The 23,098-nt window shown below is 47.8% G+C and overlaps 3 protein-coding genes across 4 annotated transcripts; 2 read left to right on the top strand and 1 right to left on the bottom strand.

Moving 5' to 3' along the window:
• The first annotated feature begins 11,003 nt into the window (after positions 1 to 11,003).
• On the top strand, positions 11,004 to 14,217 carry LOC123400079 (probable inactive purple acid phosphatase 29). 2 transcript variants are annotated; one of them, XM_045094480.1, is made up of 4 exons: positions 11,004 to 11,655; positions 12,448 to 12,839; positions 13,246 to 13,696; positions 13,918 to 14,217. In XM_045094480.1, exons 1-4 carry the CDS (start codon positions 11,349 to 11,351, stop codon positions 13,932 to 13,934), a joined length of 1,167 nt encoding a protein of 388 aa, XP_044950415.1. In that variant the 5' UTR covers positions 11,004 to 11,348; the 3' UTR covers positions 13,935 to 14,217. The 2 variants fall into 2 exon arrangements, with proteins under 2 accessions (XP_044950415.1, XP_044950414.1); XM_045094479.1 differs by having other exon boundaries at positions 11,007 to 11,655; positions 13,952 to 14,217.
• An 889-nt stretch (positions 14,218 to 15,106) lies between these two features.
• Positions 15,107 to 19,976, bottom strand: LOC123400081 (chaperone protein ClpD1, chloroplastic-like). Its single transcript, XM_045094481.1, has 12 exons — positions 19,082 to 19,976; positions 18,523 to 18,698; positions 18,181 to 18,410; positions 17,975 to 18,083; positions 17,755 to 17,882; positions 17,401 to 17,502; positions 17,047 to 17,328; positions 16,854 to 16,960; positions 16,472 to 16,766; positions 16,133 to 16,366; positions 15,744 to 15,974; positions 15,107 to 15,655 (listed from the first exon to the last, which is right to left on the bottom strand). The coding sequence occupies exons 1-12, from the start codon at positions 19,657 to 19,659 to the stop codon at positions 15,341 to 15,343; spliced, it is 2,787 nt and encodes a 928-aa protein (XP_044950416.1). The 5' UTR covers positions 19,660 to 19,976; the 3' UTR covers positions 15,107 to 15,340.
• Positions 19,947 to 22,087, top strand: LOC123397037. The gene is made up of 3 exons (XM_045091747.1): positions 19,947 to 20,628; positions 21,291 to 21,379; positions 21,461 to 22,087. Exons 1-3 carry the CDS (start codon positions 19,947 to 19,949, stop codon positions 22,085 to 22,087), a joined length of 1,398 nt encoding a protein of 465 aa, XP_044947682.1.
• The last annotated feature ends 1,011 nt before the right edge of the window (positions 22,088 to 23,098 follow it).

Consider the following 23,098-nt stretch of genomic DNA (forward strand, 5'->3'; position numbering starts at 1 on the left):
TTATTCCTATGACCATGAGATCATATAACTCACTGACACCGGAGGAATGCTTTGTGTGTATCAAACGTCGCAACGTAACTGGGTGACTATAAAGATGCTCTACAGGTATCTCCGAAGGTGTTAGTTGAGTTAGTATGGATCAAGACTGGGATTTGTCACTCCGTGTGACGGAGAGGTATCTCGGGGCCCACTCGGTAATACAACATCACACACAAGCCTTGCAAGCAATGTAACTTAGTGTAAGTTGCGGGATCTTGTATTGCGGAACGAGTAAAGAGACTTGCCGGTAAACGAGATTGAAATAGGTATGCGGATACTGACGATCGAATCTCGGGCAAGTAACATACCGAAGGACAAAGGGAATGACATACGGGATTATACGAATCCTTGGCACTGCGGTTCAAACGATAAGATCTTCGTAGAATATGTAGGATCCAATATGGGCATCCAGGTCCCGCTATTGGATATTGACCGAGGAGTCTCTCGGGTCATGTCTACATAGTTCTCGAACCCGCAGGGTCTGCACACTTAAGGTTCGACGTTGTTTTATGCGTATTTGAGTTATATGGTTGGTTACCGAATGTTGTTCGGAGTCCCGGATGAGATCATGGACGTCACGAGGGTTTCCGGAATGGTCCGGAAACGAAGATTGATATATAGGATGACCTAATTTGATTACCGAAAGGTTTTCGGAGTTACCGGGAATGTACCGGGAATGACGAATGGGTTCCGGGAGTTCACCGGGGGGGCAACCCACCCCGGGGAAGCCCATAGGCATTGGGGGAGCCACACCAGCCCTTAGTGGGCTGGTGGGACAGCCCACAAGTGCCCAATGCGCCAAGAGAAGAAAAATCAAGAGGAAAGGAAAAAAAAAGGAAGGGGGTGGGAAGGGAGGGGGACTCCTCCCACCAAACCAAGTCCAACTCGGTTTGGGAGGGAGTCCTCCCCCCCTTGGCTCGGCCGACTCCTTGGGGGGTCCTTGGACCCCAAGGCAAGGCCCCCCTCCCTCCTCCTATATATATGGAGCAATTAGGGCTGATTTGAGACGACTTTCTCACGGCTGCCCGACCACATACCTCCACGGTTTTTCCTCTAGATCGCGTTTCTGCGGAGCTCGGGCGGAGCCCTGCTGAGACAAGGTCATCACCAACCTCCGGAGCGCCATCACGCTGTCGGAGAACTCTTCTACCTCTCCGTCTATCTTGCTGGATCAAGAAGGCCGAGATCATCGTCGAGCTGTACGTGTGCTGAACGCGGAGGTGCCGTCCGTTCGGTACTAGATCGTGGGACTGATCGCGGGATTGTTCGTGGGGCGGATCGAGGGACGTGAGGACGTTCCACTACATCAACCGCGTTCTCTAACGCTTCTGTTGTACGATCTACAAGGGTACGTAGATCACTCATCCCCTCTCGTAGATGGACATCACCATGATAGGTCTTCGTGCGCGTAGGAAAATTTTTGTTTCCCATGCGACGTTCCCCAACAGGGTAACAACGCTCGTCGTGGACGTCGTGGACGTAGTTGTCGTCGTGGTCATCGTGGAAGTAGTGGAAGTCGGGTACTCCGGTCTCGTCGACGGTAGTCGTTCGCTCGGCGTCGTGGTTCTCGGTCTTCGGTGACGGTAGTCAAACTCGGGTCTCGGCGAAGAACTTGATGAGTCTGTTGTCCATTCAGTCGTGGTGGAAGTAGTGGTTCCAGCTAACTTGAAGACGGTCTTAGAGGTTCGGGTCTTGCAAGGCTTCCATCCATGCATTCGATCTTGTCGTAACCGAGGGGTACTGGTCTCACGCAGAGAACTTGACGTTCTCCACAACAAAACTCCCCACGAGGCTTCAGGCAAACAACTTCCAAAGGGCAAAATGAACTGGTTGTAAAGCTTGACAGAGAACTGCGCAGATAGTGCTCACGGGAGCCGCGGTGGCACTTGGGCAGGGGTGCCCGAGGTGAGCAGAGAGAGCGGTTGCCAGAGAGCAGGGCAAGGAGGCGCATGCACGGAGGAGGCACGAAGGCGCGCGAGCTCCTACTGGCGGGACATGGCGGCGGGCATGGTGCAGCAGCAAGCTCGGCTCAGAGCTGCGGGCGACGACTCTCTGCAGCAGGCGGCGGGGCAAGCTCCGGCGTGGGGCCGCGGTGGCTGGAGCTAGTGGCTGCGGCGCCACGACACGAAGGGGGAGGAGGAGTCCTCGAGGACGACAGGAGGACACGCTTGGGGCGGGGCGGCGACCGAGTCGAGGTCGCTGGCGGAATGACGGACGGCTCGGGCAGGGGAGCTCCTCCCTGGCCGCGAGCGAGGTGGAGAGGGAGATGGGAGACGGGAATCGGGACTGGGGGGTTCCCGAGGAGGGGATCGGGAGGAAGGAGAATGAACGGGGGGAGGAAGCGGTGTTGTCGGGAGGAAGGGAAGAGGGATCGAGGACAAGACTGAGGTGGGGTCGGGCTAGCGCTGCTCTCCGTGTGACGGCGCTAGAAGGGAGGAAGGGAGACGAGCGACGCTCTCCCTGCGCTAGGGTTGGAGGGAGCCCGATTGGGCCTTGGGCCACTGGGTTACAGGCAGGGCTTCTCTCTCTCTCTCTTTCTTAACCTTTTAATTTTATTTCTGTTACAACAACTTGCAAAGAAATAAAACAATGGTTGTAGTTGGAATTCCAACAAGAGATATATTTTCCCGGAGCCAGAAAAATAGGGAGGATTTAATAAAATTGGTTTGGGGATTTTTACAGAATATAAATTCGGACGAGTTTGAATATATATCAAGCTTGCCTAAATTATAAACCATAACCAAACCAACCCCAAAAGGACTGAGATTTTAGATGGTGACCCTATACAATAGATATTATTTATGGGCTCAACCGAATCATTTATTTGAGCACTACATTTGCAGCTCAAATGAATGAAGGCAAATGGAAATCAAAGAGGATCAAGGAGTGGCTAGGAGAAGAGGGAAAAACAAATGAACACAACACGGGAACAATCACACCAGAGATGAAGGAGATGATGCATGATGCGTGATGAATGCAACAAACACAAATAAAACACAATGCGACAACGAATAAAAAAGGGCGGATCTTCTAGAGCGTCGGCATCGGGCTGTCACGGTATACCCAATAGTTTCCTTAGGGTATCCTATGAATACGCATTTCTCCGCTTTGGGTTTGAGCTTTTCTGGTTGAAGTTTCTTCACATAAGCATCACAGCCCCAAACTTTAAGAAACGACAACTTAGGTTTCTTGCGAAACCATAGTTCATACGGTGTCGTCTCAACGGATTTAGACGGTGCCCTATTTAAAGTGAATGCTGCAGTTTCTAATGTGTATCCCCAAAATGATAGCGGTAAGTCGGTAAGAGACATCATAGATCATACCATATCTAATAAAGTGCGGTTACGACGTTCAGACACTCCGTTGCGTTGCGGTGTGCCAGGCGGCGTCAGTTGTGAAACGATTCCACACTTCCTTAGGTGTGTGCCAAACTCGTGACTCAAATATTCTCCTCCACGATCAGATCGTAAACATTTAATTTTTCTGTCACGTTGATTCTCAACCTCACTCTGAAATTCCTTGAACTTTTCAAACGTCTCAGATTTGTGCTTCATCTAGTAGATATACCCATACCTACTCAAATCATTGGTGAGAGTGAGAACATAACGATAACCACCGCGAGCTTCAACGTTCATTGGACCACACACATCAGTATGTATTATTTCCAATAAGTCGGTTGCTCTCTCCATTATTCCTGAGAATGGAATCTTAGTCATCTTGCCCATGAGGCACGGTTTGCATGTGTCAAATGATTCAAAGTCAAGAGACTCTAATAGTCCATCAGTATGGAGCTTCTTCATGCGCTTAACACCGATATGACCAAGGCGGCAGTGCCACAAGTATGTGGGACTATCATTATCAACTTTACATCTTTTGGTACTCACACTATGAATATGTGTAACATCACGATCGAGATTCATCAAGAATAAACCATTCACCAGCGGAGCATGACCATAAATCATATCACTCATATAAATAGAACAACCATTATTCTCTGACTTAAATGAGTAGCCGTCTCGCATTAAGCAAGACCCTGATACAATGTTCATGCTTAAAGCTGGTACTAAATAACAATTACTAAGGTTTACAACTAATCCCGATGGTAGCTGTAGAGGTAGCGTGCCGACGGCGATCACATCGACCTTTGAACCATTCCCGACGCGCATCGTCACCTCGTCCTTGGCCAGTCTCCGCTTATTCCGCAGTTCCTGCTTTGATTTGCAAATGTGAGCAACAGCACCGGTATCAAATACCCAGGAGCTACTACGAGCGCTGGTAAGGTACACATCAATAACATGTATATCTCATATACCTTTAACGTTGTTGGCCTTCTTGTCCGCTAAGTATTTGGGGCAGTTCCGCTTCCAGTGACCTTTTCCTTTGCAATAGAAGCACTCAGTCTCAGGCTTGGGTCCATTCTTTTTCTTCTTCCCGGCATCTGGCTTACCGGGCGCGGCAACAGCTTTGCCGTCTTTCTTGAAGTTCTTCTTACCCTTGCCTTTCTTGAAACTAGTGGTCTTGTTGACCATCAACACTTGATGCTCTTTCTTGATTTCTACTTCTGCAGACTTGAGCATCGAGTACAACTCGGGAATGGTCTTCTCCATCCCTTGCATGTTGTAGTTAAGCACAAAGCCTTTGTAGCTTGGTGGGAGAGACTGGAGGATTCTGTCAATTATAGCATCATCCGGAAGTTCGACTCCAAGTGAAGTCAGACGACCGTGTAACCCAGACATTTTGAGTATGTGCTCACTGACAGAACTGTTCTCCTCCATCTTACAGCTAAAGAACTTGTCGGAGACTTCATATCTCTCGACACGGGCATGAGCTTGAAAAACTAGCTTCAGCTCCTGGAACATCTCATATGCCCCGTGTTGCTCAAAACGCCTTTGGAGCCCCGTTTCTAAACTGTATAACATGCCACACCTAACCAGAGAGTAGTCATCACTCCGCGTTTGCCAGACATTCAGAATATCCTGGGCTGCTGCGGGAGCGGGAGGGTCACCTAGCGGCGCATCAAGGACATAAGCCTTTTTAGCTGCTTCAAGGATGAGCTTCAAGTTACGAACCCAGTCCGCATAGTTGCTACCATCATCTTTCAGCTTGTTTTTCTCTAGGAATGCGTTGAAATTGAGATTGACGTTGGCCATCTACAATATTTATAAAGACAAACCTCTTAGACTAAGTTCATGACAATTAAGTTCATTTAATCAAATTAAGTATGAACTCCCACTTAAATCGACATCCCTCTAGTCATCTAAGTGATACATGATCCATGTTGACTAACCCGTGTCCGATCATCACGTGAGACGGACTAGTCACCATGGTGAGCAACTTCATGTTGATCGTATTCAACCATACGACTCATGTTCGACCTTTCGGTCTCTTGTATTCGAGGTCATGTCTGTACATGCTAAGCTCGTCGAGTCAACCTAGGTGTTTCGCGTGTGTAAATCTGGCTTACACCCGTTGTATGCAAACGTTAGAATCTATCACACCCGATCATCAAGTGGTGCTTCGAGAGCGTGCACACTTAGGGGAATACGTTCTAGAAATTTTAAGAGGGATCATCTTATTATGCTACCGTCGTTCTAAGCAATAAGATGAAAAACATGATAAACATCACAATGCAATCATATAGTGACATGATATGGCCATTATCATCTTTGCCCTTTCGATCTCCATCTTCAGGCATCGCATGATCATCATCGTCACCGGCGTGACACCATGATCTCCATCATCATGATATCCATCGTCGTGTCTCCGTGAAGTCATCACGCCAACTACTACTATCACTACTACTATAGCTAACCGTTAGCAATGAAGTAAAAGTAGTAAGCACATGACGTTGCATCTCATACAATAAATTAAGACAACTCCTATGGCTCCTGTCGGTTGTCATACTCATCGACATGCAAGTCGTGAAACCTATTACAATAACATGATCATCTCATACATCATACATGCAACATCACAACTTTGGCCATATCACATCACATGTCAAACCCTGCAAAAACAAGTTAGACGTCCTCTAATTGTTGTTGCAAGTTTTACGTGGCTGATTTGGGTTTCTAGCAATAACGCCTTCTTACCTACGTGACAGCCACAACGATGATATGCCAAAGCTATTTACCCTTCATAAGGACCCTTTTCATCAAATCCAATCCGACTAGATTAGGAGAGACAGACACCCGCTAGCCACCTTTATGCACGGTGTGCATGTCTGTCGGTGGAATCAGTCTCACGTAAGCGTACGTGTAAAGTCGGTCCGGGCCGCTTTATCCCACGATACCGCCGGAAAAGAATAAGACTAGTAGCGGCAAGCAAATTGACAAATCATCGGCCACAACTTTTGTGTTCTACTCGTGCATAGAATCTACGCATAGAAAACCTGGCTCTGATACCACTGTTGGGTAACGTAGCATAAATTCAAAATTTTCCTACGCATATTCAGATCTTCCTATGGAGAGACCAGCAACGAGAGAGGGGTAAGAGCATCTTCATACCTTTGAAGATCGCTAAGCGGAAGCGTTGCTAGAACGCGGTTGATGGAGTCGTACTCACAGCGATTCCGATCTAGTGCCGAACCACGGCACCTCCGCGTTCAACACACGTGCAGCCCGGTGACGTCTCCCGCACCTTGATCCAGCAAGGAGGAGGGAGAGGTTGGGGAAGAACTCCAGCAGCACGACGGCGTGGTGTCGATGGAGAGACGAGGTCTCCCGACAGGGCTTCGCCAAGCACCGGCAGAGAGGAGGAGGAAGAAGGGCAGGGCTGCGCCGAGAGAGAGGCAAAAGTCTGATCTCCAATGGCCAAAAGTGCCCACTATATACAGGGGAAGGGAGGGGCTGCGCCCCCTTGAGGGTTTCCCTCTCCTGGGGGGGCGGCAGCCCTAGATGGGGGCTGGTGCAGCGGCCAAGGGGGGAGGAGGGGTGTGGCGCACCCCTGGTGGGCCTTAGGCCCACCTGGCTTAGGGTTTGCCCCCCCCCCCTTTTCTCTCCCCCATGCATTGGGATGAGTGGGGAGGCGCACCAGCCCACCTAGGGGGTGGTTCCCTTCCCCACTTGGCCCACCTTACCTCCCGGGGTCGTTGCCCCCCTTCGGTGGACCCCCGGGGCCACCTCCGGTGGTCCCGGTACGTTACCGGTGATGCCCGAAACACTTCCGGTATCCGAAACCATCTGTCCTATATATCAATCTTTACCTCCAGACCATTCCGGAGCTCCTCGTGACATCCGGGATCTCATCCGGGACTCCGAACAACTTTCGTAACCTCGTATAACAATTCCCTATAACCCTAGCGTCATCGAACCTTAAGTGTGTAGACCCTACGGGTTCGAGAGATAGGCAGACATGACCGAGACACCTCTCTGGCCAATAACCATCAGCGGGGTCTGGATACCCATGGTGGCTCCCACTTTCTCCATGATGATCTCATCGGATGAACCACGATGTCAAGGATTCAATCAATCCCGTATACGATTCCCTTTGTCTGTCGGTATAGAACTTGCCCGAGATTCGATCGTCGGTATGCCTATACCTTGTTCAATCTCGTTACCGGTAAGTCTCTTTACTCGTTCCGTAGCACGTCATCGTGTGACTAACTCCTTAGTCACATTGAGCTCATGATGATGTTCTACCGAGTGGGCCCAGAGATACATCTCCGTCACACGGAGTGACAAATCCCGATCTTGATTCGTACCAACCCAATAGACACTTTCAGTGATACCCGTAGTGCACCTTTATAGTCACCCAGTTACGTTGTGACGTTTGATACACCCAAAGCACTCCTACGGCATCCGGGAGTTGCACAATCTCACGGTCGAAGGAAAAGACACTTGACATTAGAAAAGCTTTAGCATACGAACAATACGATCTAGTGCTATGCTTAGGATTGGGTCTTGTCCATCACATCATTCTTCCAATGATGTGATCCCGTTATCAATGACATCTAATGCCCATGATCAGGAAACCATGATCATCTATTGACTAATCAGCTAGCCCACTAGAGGCTTGCTAGGGACACATTGTGATCTATTTATTCACACATGTATTACTGTTTCCTGTTAATACAATTATAGCATGAACAATAGACGATTATCATGAACAAGGAAATATGATAATAACCATTTTATTATTGCCTCTAGGGCATATTTCCAACAAATTGACATAATAGCGTATAGTTATGATTATGATTCTTCGTGTCATGATTCATATATATACAGTACGTCTGTTACAAGTAGTCTGTTAAACTTACTGACGTCTACCACAATTACTCCATCCTAAGACCGATATCCAACATGCAGCTCAAAGACTCAAAGTATTAAGTTTATGACAAATAGGGTAATGCTTTAAGCAAGATGACATAATGTAGACAAGCTAAGATCAAGAAATATGTTCAGACCCGTCGTTTTATCCTTATTAGCAACAATGCAATACTTGCCTTGCAACCCCTCCTATCACAGAGTAAGGACACCACAAGATTGAACCCAGTACTATGCACCACTTCCTCTGAAATCTACTCATTAACTTGGCCAAAGAAAACTCATAGATTAGAAAACGTACATAGCTCTAAATCACACATAATAGATCTGAAAAGACTCAGTTAATTTCAATAAATAATCTGACCATAAACTCACAGTTCATTGGATCCCAACAAACACACCGCGAGAATTACATCGAATATGTCTCCGAAGATATCACTATGTTAAACATCAGGGAGAGAGAGAGAGATAGAGATAGACAGACAGGCAGATAGATAGATAGATAAATAGATAGATAGACAGAGGGAGAGAGAGCGCCATGTAGCTACTGCTATGAACCCGTAGGTCCTAAAGGAACTACTCACACAACATGATGGAGGTAGCAATGTTGATGAAGATAGCCTCTGTGATGAATTCCCCCTCCGGCAGGGCATCGAAAAAGGTTTCTAGATAGTCTCAATTTCAGGGTTTCCGAATATTTGTGAACTTATAGAGTTGGAATTAGGACAAACCGAGCCACAAGGAGGCCCACACACTCACATGGCACTCCCCCTACGGGCACCACCTGAGCTTGTGGGGCCCTCGAGCGTCATTTGGCTTCTAGGGTCTTTCGTAGTAAAGATAAAAGATCATTGTAAAATTGCATCGTGTTTGGACTTCATTTGGTATGATTTTTCTGCAAAACAAATAAATAGACAGTAAATAGAAACTCGCACTGGACAATAAGTTAATAGGATAGGCCCAAAAAAGATATAAAATGACCTATAAAACATATAAGATTGATATTGTAATAGCATGACACAATAAAAAATTTAATGATACGTTGAAGACGTATCAACATCCAATCTCTTTCACGGTCCCCCTCCCCCCTTTATCTTGTAGGGAAATCACCACGAGCTACCGGTGTTGCACGGGGTGGCGAGGTATGCTACAAGGGGCGCCGATGCTGCACATCAGCTACCTCATGGTCGAGCCTCCACTTTTCCCAACTACTACCGCGTAATGTTGGGAGGTTGGCAAACACGACGATGTAGCAGTCGCCATGGACGTGCCCACACACATTCGCTTATGATAGTGTTGCAACCCCCACAACGAGATGCTACAACTAGTTGTGAGAGATGCTACAACCGACAAGCTTTTTTTGCTGGAACCAACTATTGAAGTTGTGTTGCTAAAATTTGTTTGCTGAAACTAGCACTTTTTTGCTGGAAGCGACTAATTTGTTTGTTTCGTTTGCTACTACCGGCACCAACATTTCTTTGCAACATCATTCAAGATGTTGCGACCTTGACCGCGACAACGTTTTTTGCTGGAAAACCACCCAGCTTTTTGCTACCACCGGCGACAAGATTTGCTACCACCATACGTAGTGGTGACAGGCGCATATCTTTTTGCTGCAACCGGCCCGAAAGCTACAACTGGTGATGCTGCAAAGCAATAAATCTACGACCCAAAATTTCTAAGCACTGGAAGATGCTGGCAGTGAGGTAACTTAGGGTGATTTATACATATTTATAAATGTGAGGCCGAGTTCCAGTTGATGTCAAATTCTTCAACATTATGTGATCGGTGCTAAATTATTTTCATCTAACACCCCTGTATATGTGGCATACTTTTTTGAGTTTTGACACCGAACACATAATGGAAGGCCTTAGGCCTCATGCATGGCCAAGAGACAAAAACGACAACAACCGGACACCACACACAACAGAGGGCTAGGGGAACGCCAACAACCAGCTACGTGCAGTCGAAAACCATGCACTGGCCCGGACTAAGCAGCCGCGGCCGATGGTCGTCCGGTCCTTGTATTGTACTTATTCATATTTTTTATGTGATCATAAATATGCTAGTACAAATTCTACCGATGCAGCTTTTACATAAACACACCAGATTACCTAGGAAAGTATCAAGTATCGATTGAACATCTCTAAGACATGGATGAACTGATTGCTTGTCTAATACATCCAAGATAGTTACATGATGCATTAGGGGTAAAATGATCTTTTTACCTCATACTCGTATAGAGCTAGGCGAATTTTTTTTGAAATATAGCCTAAGATAATGGTGTCATTCTCTAACCGGACGCGGAACATTCTATTGGGTAGGGCTTCCGTAACTAAACCTTGGAAAGTTACTTTTGGTTCTCTTGATTTTTTTTCTCTTCTTTTTTCTCTGTCATATTTCTTTTCTCCTATTTTTTCATTTAACACCGCTAGTGCCTAAACTGGACGGAAATGTCATATAAAGAACAAATTTTAGTTTAGATTTCAAATAGGAAAAAAAATTAGGCCAGATAGGGAAGCAAAATTCAAGAAAGAATCAAATAAGAAATTCTCTAAAGAAATGACCCCGGCTGGGTGCCAACAAGTCGGGGCAAGCCGAATATGCGACGGCAGGATTGGAATAAGCCGCGCATTTCTTTCACTCTTTCGTGCACCGCCCGTTCCCTCTCCGTCTCCCTCGGCGCGCCACGCAGCCAAACGGACTCCATCCGTGTACGTACGCCATCCCGGCCGAGCTCTGAATATCCATCCCGTTCCCCCCGCACACCGCACCATAAAAAACTCGCCGGCGTCGGCGGGCTCACATCGAACCGCCCTCAATCCCACCGCGCGCTCGCCGCCAAACGCGAACTGGCGGGCCGCAGGCGCCCGGCCACGTTAACCAGGTCCTCCTATAAAGAAGAGAGAAATCCACCGCAACCACGAATCGCCACTGTCGCCAGACGCCAGCAACAGTGCCCCCCCCCGGTTATTTTTCACTCCGAACCACGCCACGCCGCGCCGCGCCGCGCCGCTCTAGCCAGCTGCACCCGCCTCGGCCGGCATGGCCCGCCTCGGCCTCCGGCGCTTTCCGCCGCCGGTGCTCCTCCTCGCCCTCTTCCTCGTCGTCGCGGCCTCGGCGGCGGGGAAGGGAAAGAAGAGGGGCGGCGCCGGCGGCGGGCTGCGGTTCCGGCGGGAGGGCGGCACGTTCAAGGTGCTGCAGGTGGCGGACATGCACTACGCGGACGGGCGGAGCACCGGGTGCGAGGACGTGCTGCCCGAGCAGGTCGCCGGCTGCTCCGACCTCAACACCACCGCCTTCCTCCACCGCGTCATCCGCGCCGAGGACCCCGACCTCGTCGTCTTCACCGGTGCGACCCCCACCCATCCTCCTCCCCTTCCCTGCTCACCGGTGATTTGTTGGTGTCGCCACTTCTTCTCACGATTTGGAGTTAGGAACTCAGAAATGCCATGCATTGGTGGAGTAATAATCCCCAAAGAATTAAGAAACCCGAAGCACGAGCCGCACTGAAATTGGGTCTGGGCAATCGCTCAGCCGCTGGGGGTTCAGTTAATCGATTGGTCTGTCCATCCATGACGATGACGAAGATGAAAATGAAATCGTCTGATTGATCACGAATCACGACCGCGTCCACATGGAGCTAGAACACAAACAGGAAAGATACAAATGTAGCCGCCTTTGTGATTATGTCCAGGTTACTGTCTTCTTTTCGTCGTCTTGTTTCACGGGCGATCTTGGTGATGTTTCCAAGGCTGCAAATTTAGCAACCCATTTTTTTATTATCCTTTCAGAAACACCGAGATTACGGCATGTGCTAGCGATAATTTGTGCTACTATGCATTTGCAGTGATGGTAATTGCATACATAAGTTTGCTTTCAGTCATAGCAGGGCCATCTTAAAAGAAAAGCCTTTCCTCTGAAAAAAATGTGCATAGATAGCAGGGGCAGCCCGGCTCCAGCTTGCGCAGGATCCGGGAAAGGGTCCGACCAAAGTGGTCTTTTATAAGCAACCTTTTCCTGCATTTTGGAAGAGGCTGTTTCCAGGACTCAAACCCGTGACCTCATGGTCACATGTGCATAGATAGCATGGTTCAGTTAAAACTGTGCATAGATAATTTCAACCTCAATGTTTGTTGGGCAGGTGACAACATCTACGGTGCGGATTCGACCGACGCAGCCAAATCAATGGACGCAGCAATAGCTCCGGCCATCGCCATGAACCTTCCCTGGGCTGCTGGGATTGGTAATCATGACCAAGAAGGCACCCTGTCACGGGAGGGCGTGATGCGACACCTTGTAGGCATGAAGAACACCCTGTCACGCTTCAATCCTGAAGGAGTAGAAATCGACGGCTTCGGGAATTATAATCTGGAAGTTGGTGGGGTTGAAGGAACACTGCTGGCTAACAAATCAGTGCTCAACATGTATTTTCTTGACAGTGGTGACTATTCTACCGTGCCATCGATCCCTGGTTATGGTTGGATCAAGGCTACACAGGAAGCTTGGTTCCGGAAAACGTCTTCGAGTCTCCAGGTGAATAAGTTAGCACTTTGTCACCATCTTGGTGTGATGCTCACTCCTTACACTTTCTACTGCCATACTGAGTAGGTCGATGCTATTCTGCTATCAGCAACAACCAAATAATTATCTGTTGAACCGTATTAACTCTGCAAAGTGTTGTCGCTATTTATTCTGAAGACATAACTCAAGAAATTCATGCTATTTCAGAATAGATGATATACCTGTTTGCTGGTACTGTAGCTCTGAATACAGTTGGTTTCAAAATATTTTCCGGGTTAAGTTGAATATAGAGAGATAAGAATACCAAGTTGTTTCCATGGTGACACACTGGCACTAGTATGGTAATCTCATTTTGTTGGTGCTATGCACATATTTTTTTGTTACAAATATAAATAACAAAACTCGCTATAAAATGCAGAAAAACTACACAAATGAAGAACCCAGACAGAAGGAGCCGGCACCTGCTCTTGCATACTTCCACATTCCCTTGCCGGAGTTCAGCAGCTTCACGGCATCCAATTTCACAGGAGTGAAGCAGGAGGGTATCAGCTCGCCGTCAATCAACTCGGGCTTCTTTACCACCATGGTAGAAGCCGGAGATGTGAAGGCTGCCTTCATAGGACATGATCACGTAAATGACTTCTGCGGGAAGCTCACCGGCATTCAGCTCTGCTATGCTGGTGGGTTCGGTTACCATGCATACGGGAAGGCCGGGTGGTCGAGAAGAGCAAGGGTGGTATCCGTGCAACTCGAGAAGACGGAGAGTGGCGAGTGGCAAGGCGTGAAGTCTATCAAGACCTGGAAGAGGCTTGATGATCAACACCTCACCACAATCGACCCCGAGGTCCTATGGAACAGAGGCTCTAATGGTAAGACAGTACTTTTATACTATATGTGACTTGGATGAAATAGGTGTATAAAACAGAGTGAACAGGACAATAACTTGGACGAAGCTCACCAGAAAACAGAGTGAACAGTAAAAGAAAACGTTTACTACATCCATCCTTTGTACCTAAATACTTGTAATTGGGGAGAACTAGACTAGATAGTATGAATTTACTATACTCATTGGACAAACATATGTTTTCAGAACCACAACTTATCTGAGTGTCGCTGATCGTCAGGGAGGCGCAGGAAGGATCATGACAGGAGCTGAGTTCAGGGTGGTGACTGAATGCTGCATCCTATTCCTACCTCTACACATCATGTGTGCTGTTGGTGCTGCAGCTCATTGCGGAGTCCGTAACCGTGTAAATGAAAACAGATTGTACACGACATGTATACATGGGTTCTTGCCGTTGTAATTTTTCGCATCAAGGAAAAAAAATGGGATCATGGATGTACAAAGAAAATGACTATACAGATGTCAATGCAGCTCATAAGTTTATTACTTGCAAAGGTGTTTCATGATCAACCCTAATGCATTGCCTGGGTGACAGGTTCAGAGGACTGAACTGCCATTTTTTTCAGTAAACTCGAATCCAGACAAGTAGGAAACTTTTGGAGGACAGGGGGGGGGGGGGGGATTTATTACGTAAATTTGAATCCAGACAAGTAGAGAAATTTTGGAGGACAAAAGGGAAGAACTTGGAGCCATTCCAGATACTCTTGTAGGCCAACCAGGAATACTGCCGGATAGGGTTTAAACCCAATACATAGATTATGATCCCCAAGTTCTGGAACAGTGGCTTTGTTTTGCATTCCCTTATTTAATTTCCGGTAATGATTAGTCGCGTGACCTTTGAGATCTAACAGCCATTCTGCTCTGTAATTCAAAGAGTAATGCGTGATTTCTTGAATTTTGTAGCAGGTGGCAGTTTTTGAGTCAAAATCTGCAATGCAGTATGAAATTCCTGTTGAGGTGAGTTCGCCAACACTAGAAAAACAAAATGGCTCCATGTGAGTTTGTTTTCTTTCTAAATCGTTACCACATTTCAAATAATTTTGAAAAGAAACACACATGTACATGTGGAGCTGTATTTTGAATTTTTCAAAATATCTGTCTCACCGGATCCCCGAGCCAAAAGTGTCCAGATTCTGCAGGCTAGTTAAGTGCAAACAGAAGTTACTGAACTTCCTTAAAAAGAGCTACAAAATACTACTCCCTCACTTTGTACTAAATCTGCCACACTTATTTTGGGACCGAGGGAGTACTAAGTCGACAGAAGTCTGCATTCGCCGATCTTTAGTCCAAAAATATCAACTCCAAGCAGAAGTTGTGTCAGTAACCTACGGCAACTGAACCGTTTCAAAATAATATTTGGAATAAACCAGAGAACAATATTATTTGGAATAAACCAGAGAACAATATTACAGTTTGATATATACTTCCCGAATAAGATCATCCTGGGACGAATTCCCTCAATGCTATATATGTACACAAGGAAATGAATATTTGGTATCTACCTATCAAAGAATTACTACTTATCTCGTTACTTGAGACTGAAAGAATAGAAAATTTTGACCTATCAAAGAATTACTACTTATCTCGTCTACCACACAAGAGCTTCACTTCAGAATGTCCGCGTTGAGTCGGAAACTTGGACGATCGGTGGTTGGTTCAGACGACTCAAGCAAGGCTTCCCCTTGTTGTCGGTATCCACCAGTATCGTGTCACCGGGCTTGTACTCGCCGAAAAGAATCGCTTCGCTGATGACATCCTCCATCAGCTGGGTGATGGCTCTCCTCAGTGGTCGCGCACCGTAGTTCTTGTCGTAGCCTTCCCGGCAGATCAGCTCCTTCATCGCATCAGAAACCTCTAGGCCGATCCCGACGGCCAAGAGCTTGCCCTTCAGTTCCTCTAGGAGGATATCAAGAATTGCTAGCATCTGCAAGTGTTTCAAGGACAGCATTAGTGTCTGATGTGGTATGGCGTCAGGTACCCAATTCAGAACAAAGGGTAAGTGAGAGACAGACCTGAGTTTGTTCCAGAGGACGGAAGACGACCGTCTCATCGATTCTGTTGAGCAATTCTGGACGGAAGAACCCCTTCAGCTCTTCCATCACCAGGGATTTCACCGCAACGTATCTGCTTGATTCGGTATCATCTGTTGAGAAACCCATGCTCCGTCGTCCATTCGAAATTGACGTAGAACCAACATTCGAAGTCATGACAATCAATGTATTCTTGAACGAAACTCTGCGACCCTGTAATCCACAGAAGGTTTTTTCAGCATTCAAAGATACCCATGAAGTAAAAAAGCTATGGAATAACAAGTCTACTACTGCATATATGGATTTGTGTGCTATGCACATCTAACTTCATTGGGAGGTTTAGGATTTACTGATGTATGTTGGTTAATTACCTGTGAGTCTGCCAGATGCCCATCTTCAAAAATTTGGAGAAGGATATTGAAAATATCAGGGTGAGCTTTCTCTATTTCATCAAGCAGTACCACGGTGAATGGTTTTCTCCTGACCGCTTCTGTCAAAGTACCAGTTTCACCATACCCAATGTACCCTGGAGGAGAGCCTATCAGTTTGCTCACTGTGTGCCTCTCCATGTATTCACTCATGTCTAGTCTAAGCATAGCAGATTCCTGTTCAAAACAGCAAAGACACCTCGTCAAGCCACATCCTTTGGAACATATCAAAACATCGGTGAGATGAAAAAAGGATGATCTGGACATGATTGTGTGACTTACCGATCCAAAGTAGCTCGCCGCAAGAGCTTTGGTAAGCTCGGTTTTACCAACACCTGTAGGACCACAAAAGAGCATCGTAGCGATAGGTCTGTCAGGGTCACTAAGGCCAACACGTGATCTCTTCACCGCCCGCGATATCGCCGCAACAGCGTCATCTTGACCAATAACACGCTTTCGAAGCTCATCATCCAGTCCTACTAAGATCTTTTTATCATCAGCTGTCAGCTGCTGGACTGGAATACCTGACCATAATGAGGCGACTCTTGCAATTTCTTCTGTTCCAACTACAATAGGCCTGCATGTTTTTACAGTAAGTTCCATGCTGAGATGATATGTAGGGAGTAGAGATTATTGTGTGACAAGTTGACAAGAGAGAACTTACTCCTCAGTTGTTGACTCAGCCTTATCCTGACGTGGTCCTTCAGCGTTAAGACTCGCATTCTGTTGATTATTCTCATTCGGAGAATATTTCATCTTGTTAGATAACACCTGAGTAATGAAGGACATTAAAATGTTAAATATCATCAGATGCATTTTTTTTCTTCCAACAATATAACTAGGCGCAAGATATATACCACATCATGCATGGCCTGAACAGCTTTTATCTCCTGCCAGTATTCATCCGGCTCCTTTAAGAGAACAGAAGATTGTCCCTCCTTCTTCTTTTGATATGATTCAATTCGAGCTCTACTGCCAGCTTCGTCAATAAGATCAATAGCCTTATCAGGAAGCTGTCTGTCTGGGATATATCTTGCTGACAAATAAACTGCTGCATTAATGGCTTCTAGAGTGAATTTGCATTTATGATAAGTTTCATAATTCTCACGAAGACCAAGTAATATTTTCACAGCATCTTCCTGCATTATATTTTAACGATGGTTAAGAAACAAACATATGCATACTAAACTTTCAAAGGAAAATATCTTTACCTGGCTAGGCTCATCTACAAATACTGGCTGGAACCTGCGGTTCAAAGCCTTATCCTTCTCAAAATGCATCCGGTGTTCATCTAAAGTTGTAGCTGCAATGCACTGGAAATAAATATTGTCCATAAGATAACGGTATATGTATATACCCCCTCTGTTTAAAATTTAAGGTGGAGTATTTTTTTTTCAAAAGTCAAATATTTATATGTTTGACCAAGTTTATAGAAAAATAATATCATCCTATTTTTTTTCTACAAACATGGTCAAATATAGAAAAGTTTGACTTATGAAAAAATGAATACACCTTGTATTTTGAAACAAGGTAGTGTACCACTAAGAGGCAGGATGAACTATTACCTGCAGTTCACCTCTGGCAAGTGGGGGCTTCAGGAGATTGCTAATATCAAGGCCAGCACCCTTACCCTTTCCAGCAGTTCCAGATCCAACAAGATTGTGAACCTCATCGATGAAAAGAATAACATCACCTGCAGCGAAACAAACAATCATTAGTATTTATGACCAGGTATAGAATATTAAAATATGATAACATTTTAGATTGCATTATGGTCGAGCTGACCTGCTTCACGGACTTCACGAATTAAACTAGTGATCCTGGACTCCAGTTCGCCCCTCTCTTTTGCGCCAGCAATAAGCAGGCCAATGTCTAGTGACATTATACGCTTTGCCTGCATGATTTAAGTTGGGAATATTATCGATTTCATGCAAGATAATTTCATAAATGCAGAAACCTGTCTGTATCCATCACTCGCAATTCAAGCTTACCACGAGGAAAATGGGGACATCTCCATTTGCAATCCGAAGAGCCAACCCTTCGGCGATCGCAGTTTTACCAACACCTGCCTCACCCAAAAGGATGGGATTGTTCTTTGTTCGCCGGCATATTATCTGAACTACCCTTTCGATCTCCTCCTCGCGGCCGATGATGGGGTCAATAAACCCTCCACTGGCTTGTGTGGTCAAATCTAGACAAAACTGATCTAGCGCACCTTTATCTGAAACAGAGATCCCGTGGCTTGTATTAGAAAAATAATAATCATAGGCTTCGATACATACAAATAGGTGACTTGTTTTTTTATCGACACTTAAAAATAGGTGGCTCCTGACCTTTCTTTTTACTCAAGGATTTGCTGAAGGCAGATCTTCCAGCCCCAGCTCCAGCGGGTGCTTTCTCGGGCACTTTGAGAGAAGAAGCTCCTGCGGTATCTCTGCCATCTTTTGCAAGCTCCTCATGAAGTCGGGTGACTGCAACGGATGCTAGCTGACTCGGATCCGCTCCCAAGCTACAACAAATGAGAAAGTTGTTAATTTTTCTTTCTGCAAGTCTGACCGATGATGGTGAAAATGGTGAAAAGAAGATCCCAACATGATCTTACGAATGATTATAATCAGTTGCTTCCCGGGGACCTTGTCTTAGTTTTCTGTTAACTTATGTGTGCAGTATTACTATTTCTACAGTTATGGGTGATAATTTGGAGTAATATATTGTGCTCAGCTCACATGGGAAGATGAGCTCAGTATATGATAAATTGATTGGCTATAAACACGATTATTTGACCAATACTAGAAGACGACAACAGAATGGACGCAATGAATGAGTAATCCCGTGTGAAGCATAAATAAATAACAGAAGGGGATTAATCCTGGACATGATTAGTAATCGTACCTTCTGAGGAGGTTGTTGGTGGTGGGATCGTCGAGAGTGAAGAGTGCGATGGCGAGGTGCTCGGGGGAGATGAAGCTGCAGCCCATGTTCCTGGACAGCTCGACGGCGACCTCGAAGACGCGCCTGCAGCCCCCGTCGAAGGGCACGTCGGTGTCGAGCCCACCCGCCTTGTGTGCGGCGGCGGCGGCGGCGCCGATGAGGCCGCGGCACTCCTCGCGCGCGCGCTCGACGGTGATCCCGGAGGAGAGGAAGCCCCCGGCGGAGCGGTCCTCGGCGACGAGGCCGAGCAGCAGGTGGCGCGGCGCCACGGCGCCCTCCCCTAGCCCCCGGGCCTCCTTCTGGGAGTGCACCACCGCCTTGACGGCCCGCTCCGTGAAGCGCTCGAATACGGCCCTGGTGACCCCGCGGCGCGCCGGCCTCCGGGCCGCGGCCGGCCGCGGCGGGCGCGCCAGCGCCAGCACGGCCGCCCCGCGGATCCCTCCCCCCGCCCCGCCCCACTGCCGCGCCCGCGCCGCCGACGCCGCGAAGCGGCCCCCGGCGAGGAGGGAGGTCGATGTGGAGCAGCAGCACACCTCCATCGTCGTTCACCGCAGCAGCAGCAGCAGCAGACTATTTTTCCTTTGCCCGGGAATCACCGCAGCAACCAGTGCCTTGATAGTTGATACTATAACTGACAGTTCCCGGGTGAAATGGAATGCAAAAAATAATGGCTAGTGTTATGCTAACGTGATCGGATCACTCTCGTCTCGCGTGTACGCAACTGTGTATCAGTAGGATGAGTAGCAGTAGGAGGAGTATGTACGTGTGCGTATCTACTGGGCTGGGGGGCGAAGGGGCTTTGCTGGGTGAGGTATGGGATGGATGGATGGATGGATGGATGGATGAGCACTGCTGCAGGTGCAGGAAGAAGGCGTATAAAAAGCAGAGTATCGGACGCTCCGGTGGTGTGGGAAGAGCAAGGAAGCACGCAAGGAAACGAGGCGTGGAGCCGACGGGAACGATCAGGAACTGTGCGCCGTGGGGGCGAGGAAAGGGACGGCCGGCTTTGGTTTCACCTGCGTGTTGCGTGGAGGACTCGAGGTCGAGGGGGGCCGCCGGTTCGGTTGTACCGCACGCAACCGCCCGCCGTGGAGGACCCAGCAGCGGTCAAAACGGCCGCGGGTGGTGGGTGGGGATGCCGCGCGGGCGGATGGGATGGGATGGGATGGGATGGTTTGGCCGCTGTTTCGGCCGTTTCCGGGGCGGGCGGGCGGGGCGTGGCGTGGCGTGCGAGGGCGCAGGCGGCTCGGGCTGTCACGTGGACGGAAAGGGGATCGTCGCTTGGGTTCCTTGCGGTGTTGGGCACGTATGGTACGACCGGCTGGCAGCCGCTGCGTGTTGGGGCGGGGCGCCGACGACGAGGCCGGCGGGCGTGCGTGCCGCTCGTCCTCTCGTCGACCCGGCGCGGCGGCCATCAACGTCGGCGACCAGGGGTGGGTTCTGGCTGTTGCTGGGGGAGATGCAGATGCGCAGGAGGTTCCGGTTCGGGCTTCATTCCACCGACCTGTGTCAGTGTGTGTGACGTGCCCGAAAGACGGCTTCCGGTGCCTCTCTTGCTCACGACGTCATCACGCACGCCAAGCAGCAACTACTGAATTTGTAGGCAAAATTGATAAAAATGACCCTGAGAAAAGAACGCATAGAGTGATCCCTCGGGAAAAATATTTCATCCGTCTCATCATTTTGTGTGGCGTTCGACACCTAGGCGCCACACTACACTGAGTGACGCCTAGCCGTTCGGCGCCACACGCCCCGACCACTTGACAGAGAGGGCCCACCCCCCAGGCCGTGTGACGCCTAAGCCTCAGGTGTCACACATTGTAATGTGTGGCGACGAACGCTTAGGCGCCACACATTGACTTATACAGTCACGGGTCAGCCCCCCTCCCCCATTCAAACCGGCGACGGCTGACTCTACTCCAAGTCCGAATCCCCTCCCCCATCCCCTTCAGATCTGGTGATTTCTTCCTTGGATTGATCCCCCAAGGTTGACTACTAGGTAATCTCTTCCATTTTCCATCCTTCTATCCAAATGGAATAGGTTTTTGTTGAGTAGATTGATATGAGTAGATTGATATAAGTAGATTCATATGAGTAGTTAGGATATGAGTAGATTCATATGAGTAGTTAGGATATGAGTAATATGTAGATGGGTGGATTAGTAGATGAGTATTTTTTGTGATTTGTAGGATGGTGTGGCTTTTGAACGATGTTTATGACGTTGAACACCGGGCCTATTTGATGTCGGAGAAGAAAATGGTAAGTAGATCATATGATAAAAAATCATGTATTTAGTAAGATGAAAATGTAATGATATCACTCACTCTTATCTGTTTGCAGGAGCTTACGCCCTTGAAGATCCGGTCTCATGGGACATCAACTGTAATGCAGTACGATGAGCGGTACACACCATACATCGAGATGACAGGACTCCTTTCATTCATTCAGCTTGTGAGTCAGTCAACACCCACTCTGAACGTTGCGGCAGTCACTGCACTCATTGATCGGTGGAGGCCGGAGACACATAGTTTTCACCTCCGGATCGGAGAGATGGCAGTTACTCTTCAAGATGTTTCCATGATCACCGCACTTCCGATCGAGGGGAAGCCTCTTTGTATGAGCACTGATTTCGAGGGATGGCGACAACAAATGGAGGCCCTTATTGGTATGTCGCCTCCAGAGCCGGAGGTAGAAGATGGAGGGAAGAAAGATAGAGTCCCGGCTGGCGCTCCTTTCACTTGGATTGCCGCCAACTTTGCTCATTGTCCTGAGGACGCAAATGACGAGGTGATCCAGAGGTATGCTCGCGTGTACATGTGGTACGTCATCTCTAGGACTATCTTCGCTGACGGCACCGGCAAGAATGCTCCATGGATGTGGCTGAAGGCATTGACTGTTTTCGACAACAAGTTCACTTGGGGCTCGGCCGCATTGGCTACCTTGTATCGGCAGGTAATAAACTGTTAATAGTAAGTACTCTCTATTATCCTTTTCTGCTAAACTGATGCATGTTTGTTGTTACTTGTAGTTGGACGATGCTTGTCGCAGGTCCACAAAGGACGGTGGAGTTGGTGGTTGTATGCTCCTACTTTCAGTATGGAGCTGGGAACGCCTTCCTGTTGGACGCCCTAAAACCTCAAAGTGGAATACCTGGGATGACCACGGCAACCCTGTACGGCTTCCTACATGGGCTTACAAGTGGGACTTGGTATCGGAGGTGGCAAGCGAAGTGAACTTATTGTACAAGCAATACACCAACGAGATGGATTCGCTTACCACCGAGCAGGTAAGATGGTTTCAGAGTTGACTTCCAGCTTTTATGTTGTGAGTAAAATGAATTGTTCCTTTTATGTTGTGTTGTAGGTGGAATGGGAGCCATATGGTGCCTGGCCAAACTTTGGTGATGCACACCCGTTCGAGCTCAATCCACTATGCCTGCAGGAAAAACATCTTTGGCTAATGTGTTGTCCCCTTATATGTAATTGGGTGGTTGAGTTTCATCTTCCACATTGTGTGATGCATCAATTTGGGTTGTTTCAACCACACCCGCCGGAGTGGGTGGACACCGACACACAGCTTCACAGGTAACAAAATCATGCACAATAAAGAAGTACTGATGAGTTTTGTTTTTAGTGTTGAGCGAGCTACTGATGGGTTTTGTAAAAAGCAGGTTGGATAGGAGGAGGCAGCGAAAGATCAAGGATTGGCATAAGCATTATAAGAACTATGTCAATATGTTCGAGCAAAGTGTGCAGGCAGCTTCGAGTGCGTAACGAACCCAGCACCGCCAGCATTGTCCGCTTGCGTTCAACAACTACGTAAGATGGTTTCAGGAGAGTACTCGTGTCGAGATTTGTCCGCCGGCTTACGAGGAGGACATATTGGAAGAACCCACTGAGTATGATGCACTTGCCCATGGCGATTACAACAAGTTAATTCGTGAAGGGTACCAAACTTCCTTCGCCCCTGTCCTGAACT

This window comes from Hordeum vulgare, chromosome 5H, assembly GCF_904849725.1.
Source record: "Hordeum vulgare subsp. vulgare chromosome 5H, MorexV3_pseudomolecules_assembly, whole genome shotgun sequence".
NCBI lineage: Eukaryota > Viridiplantae > Streptophyta > Magnoliopsida > Poales > Poaceae > Hordeum > Hordeum vulgare.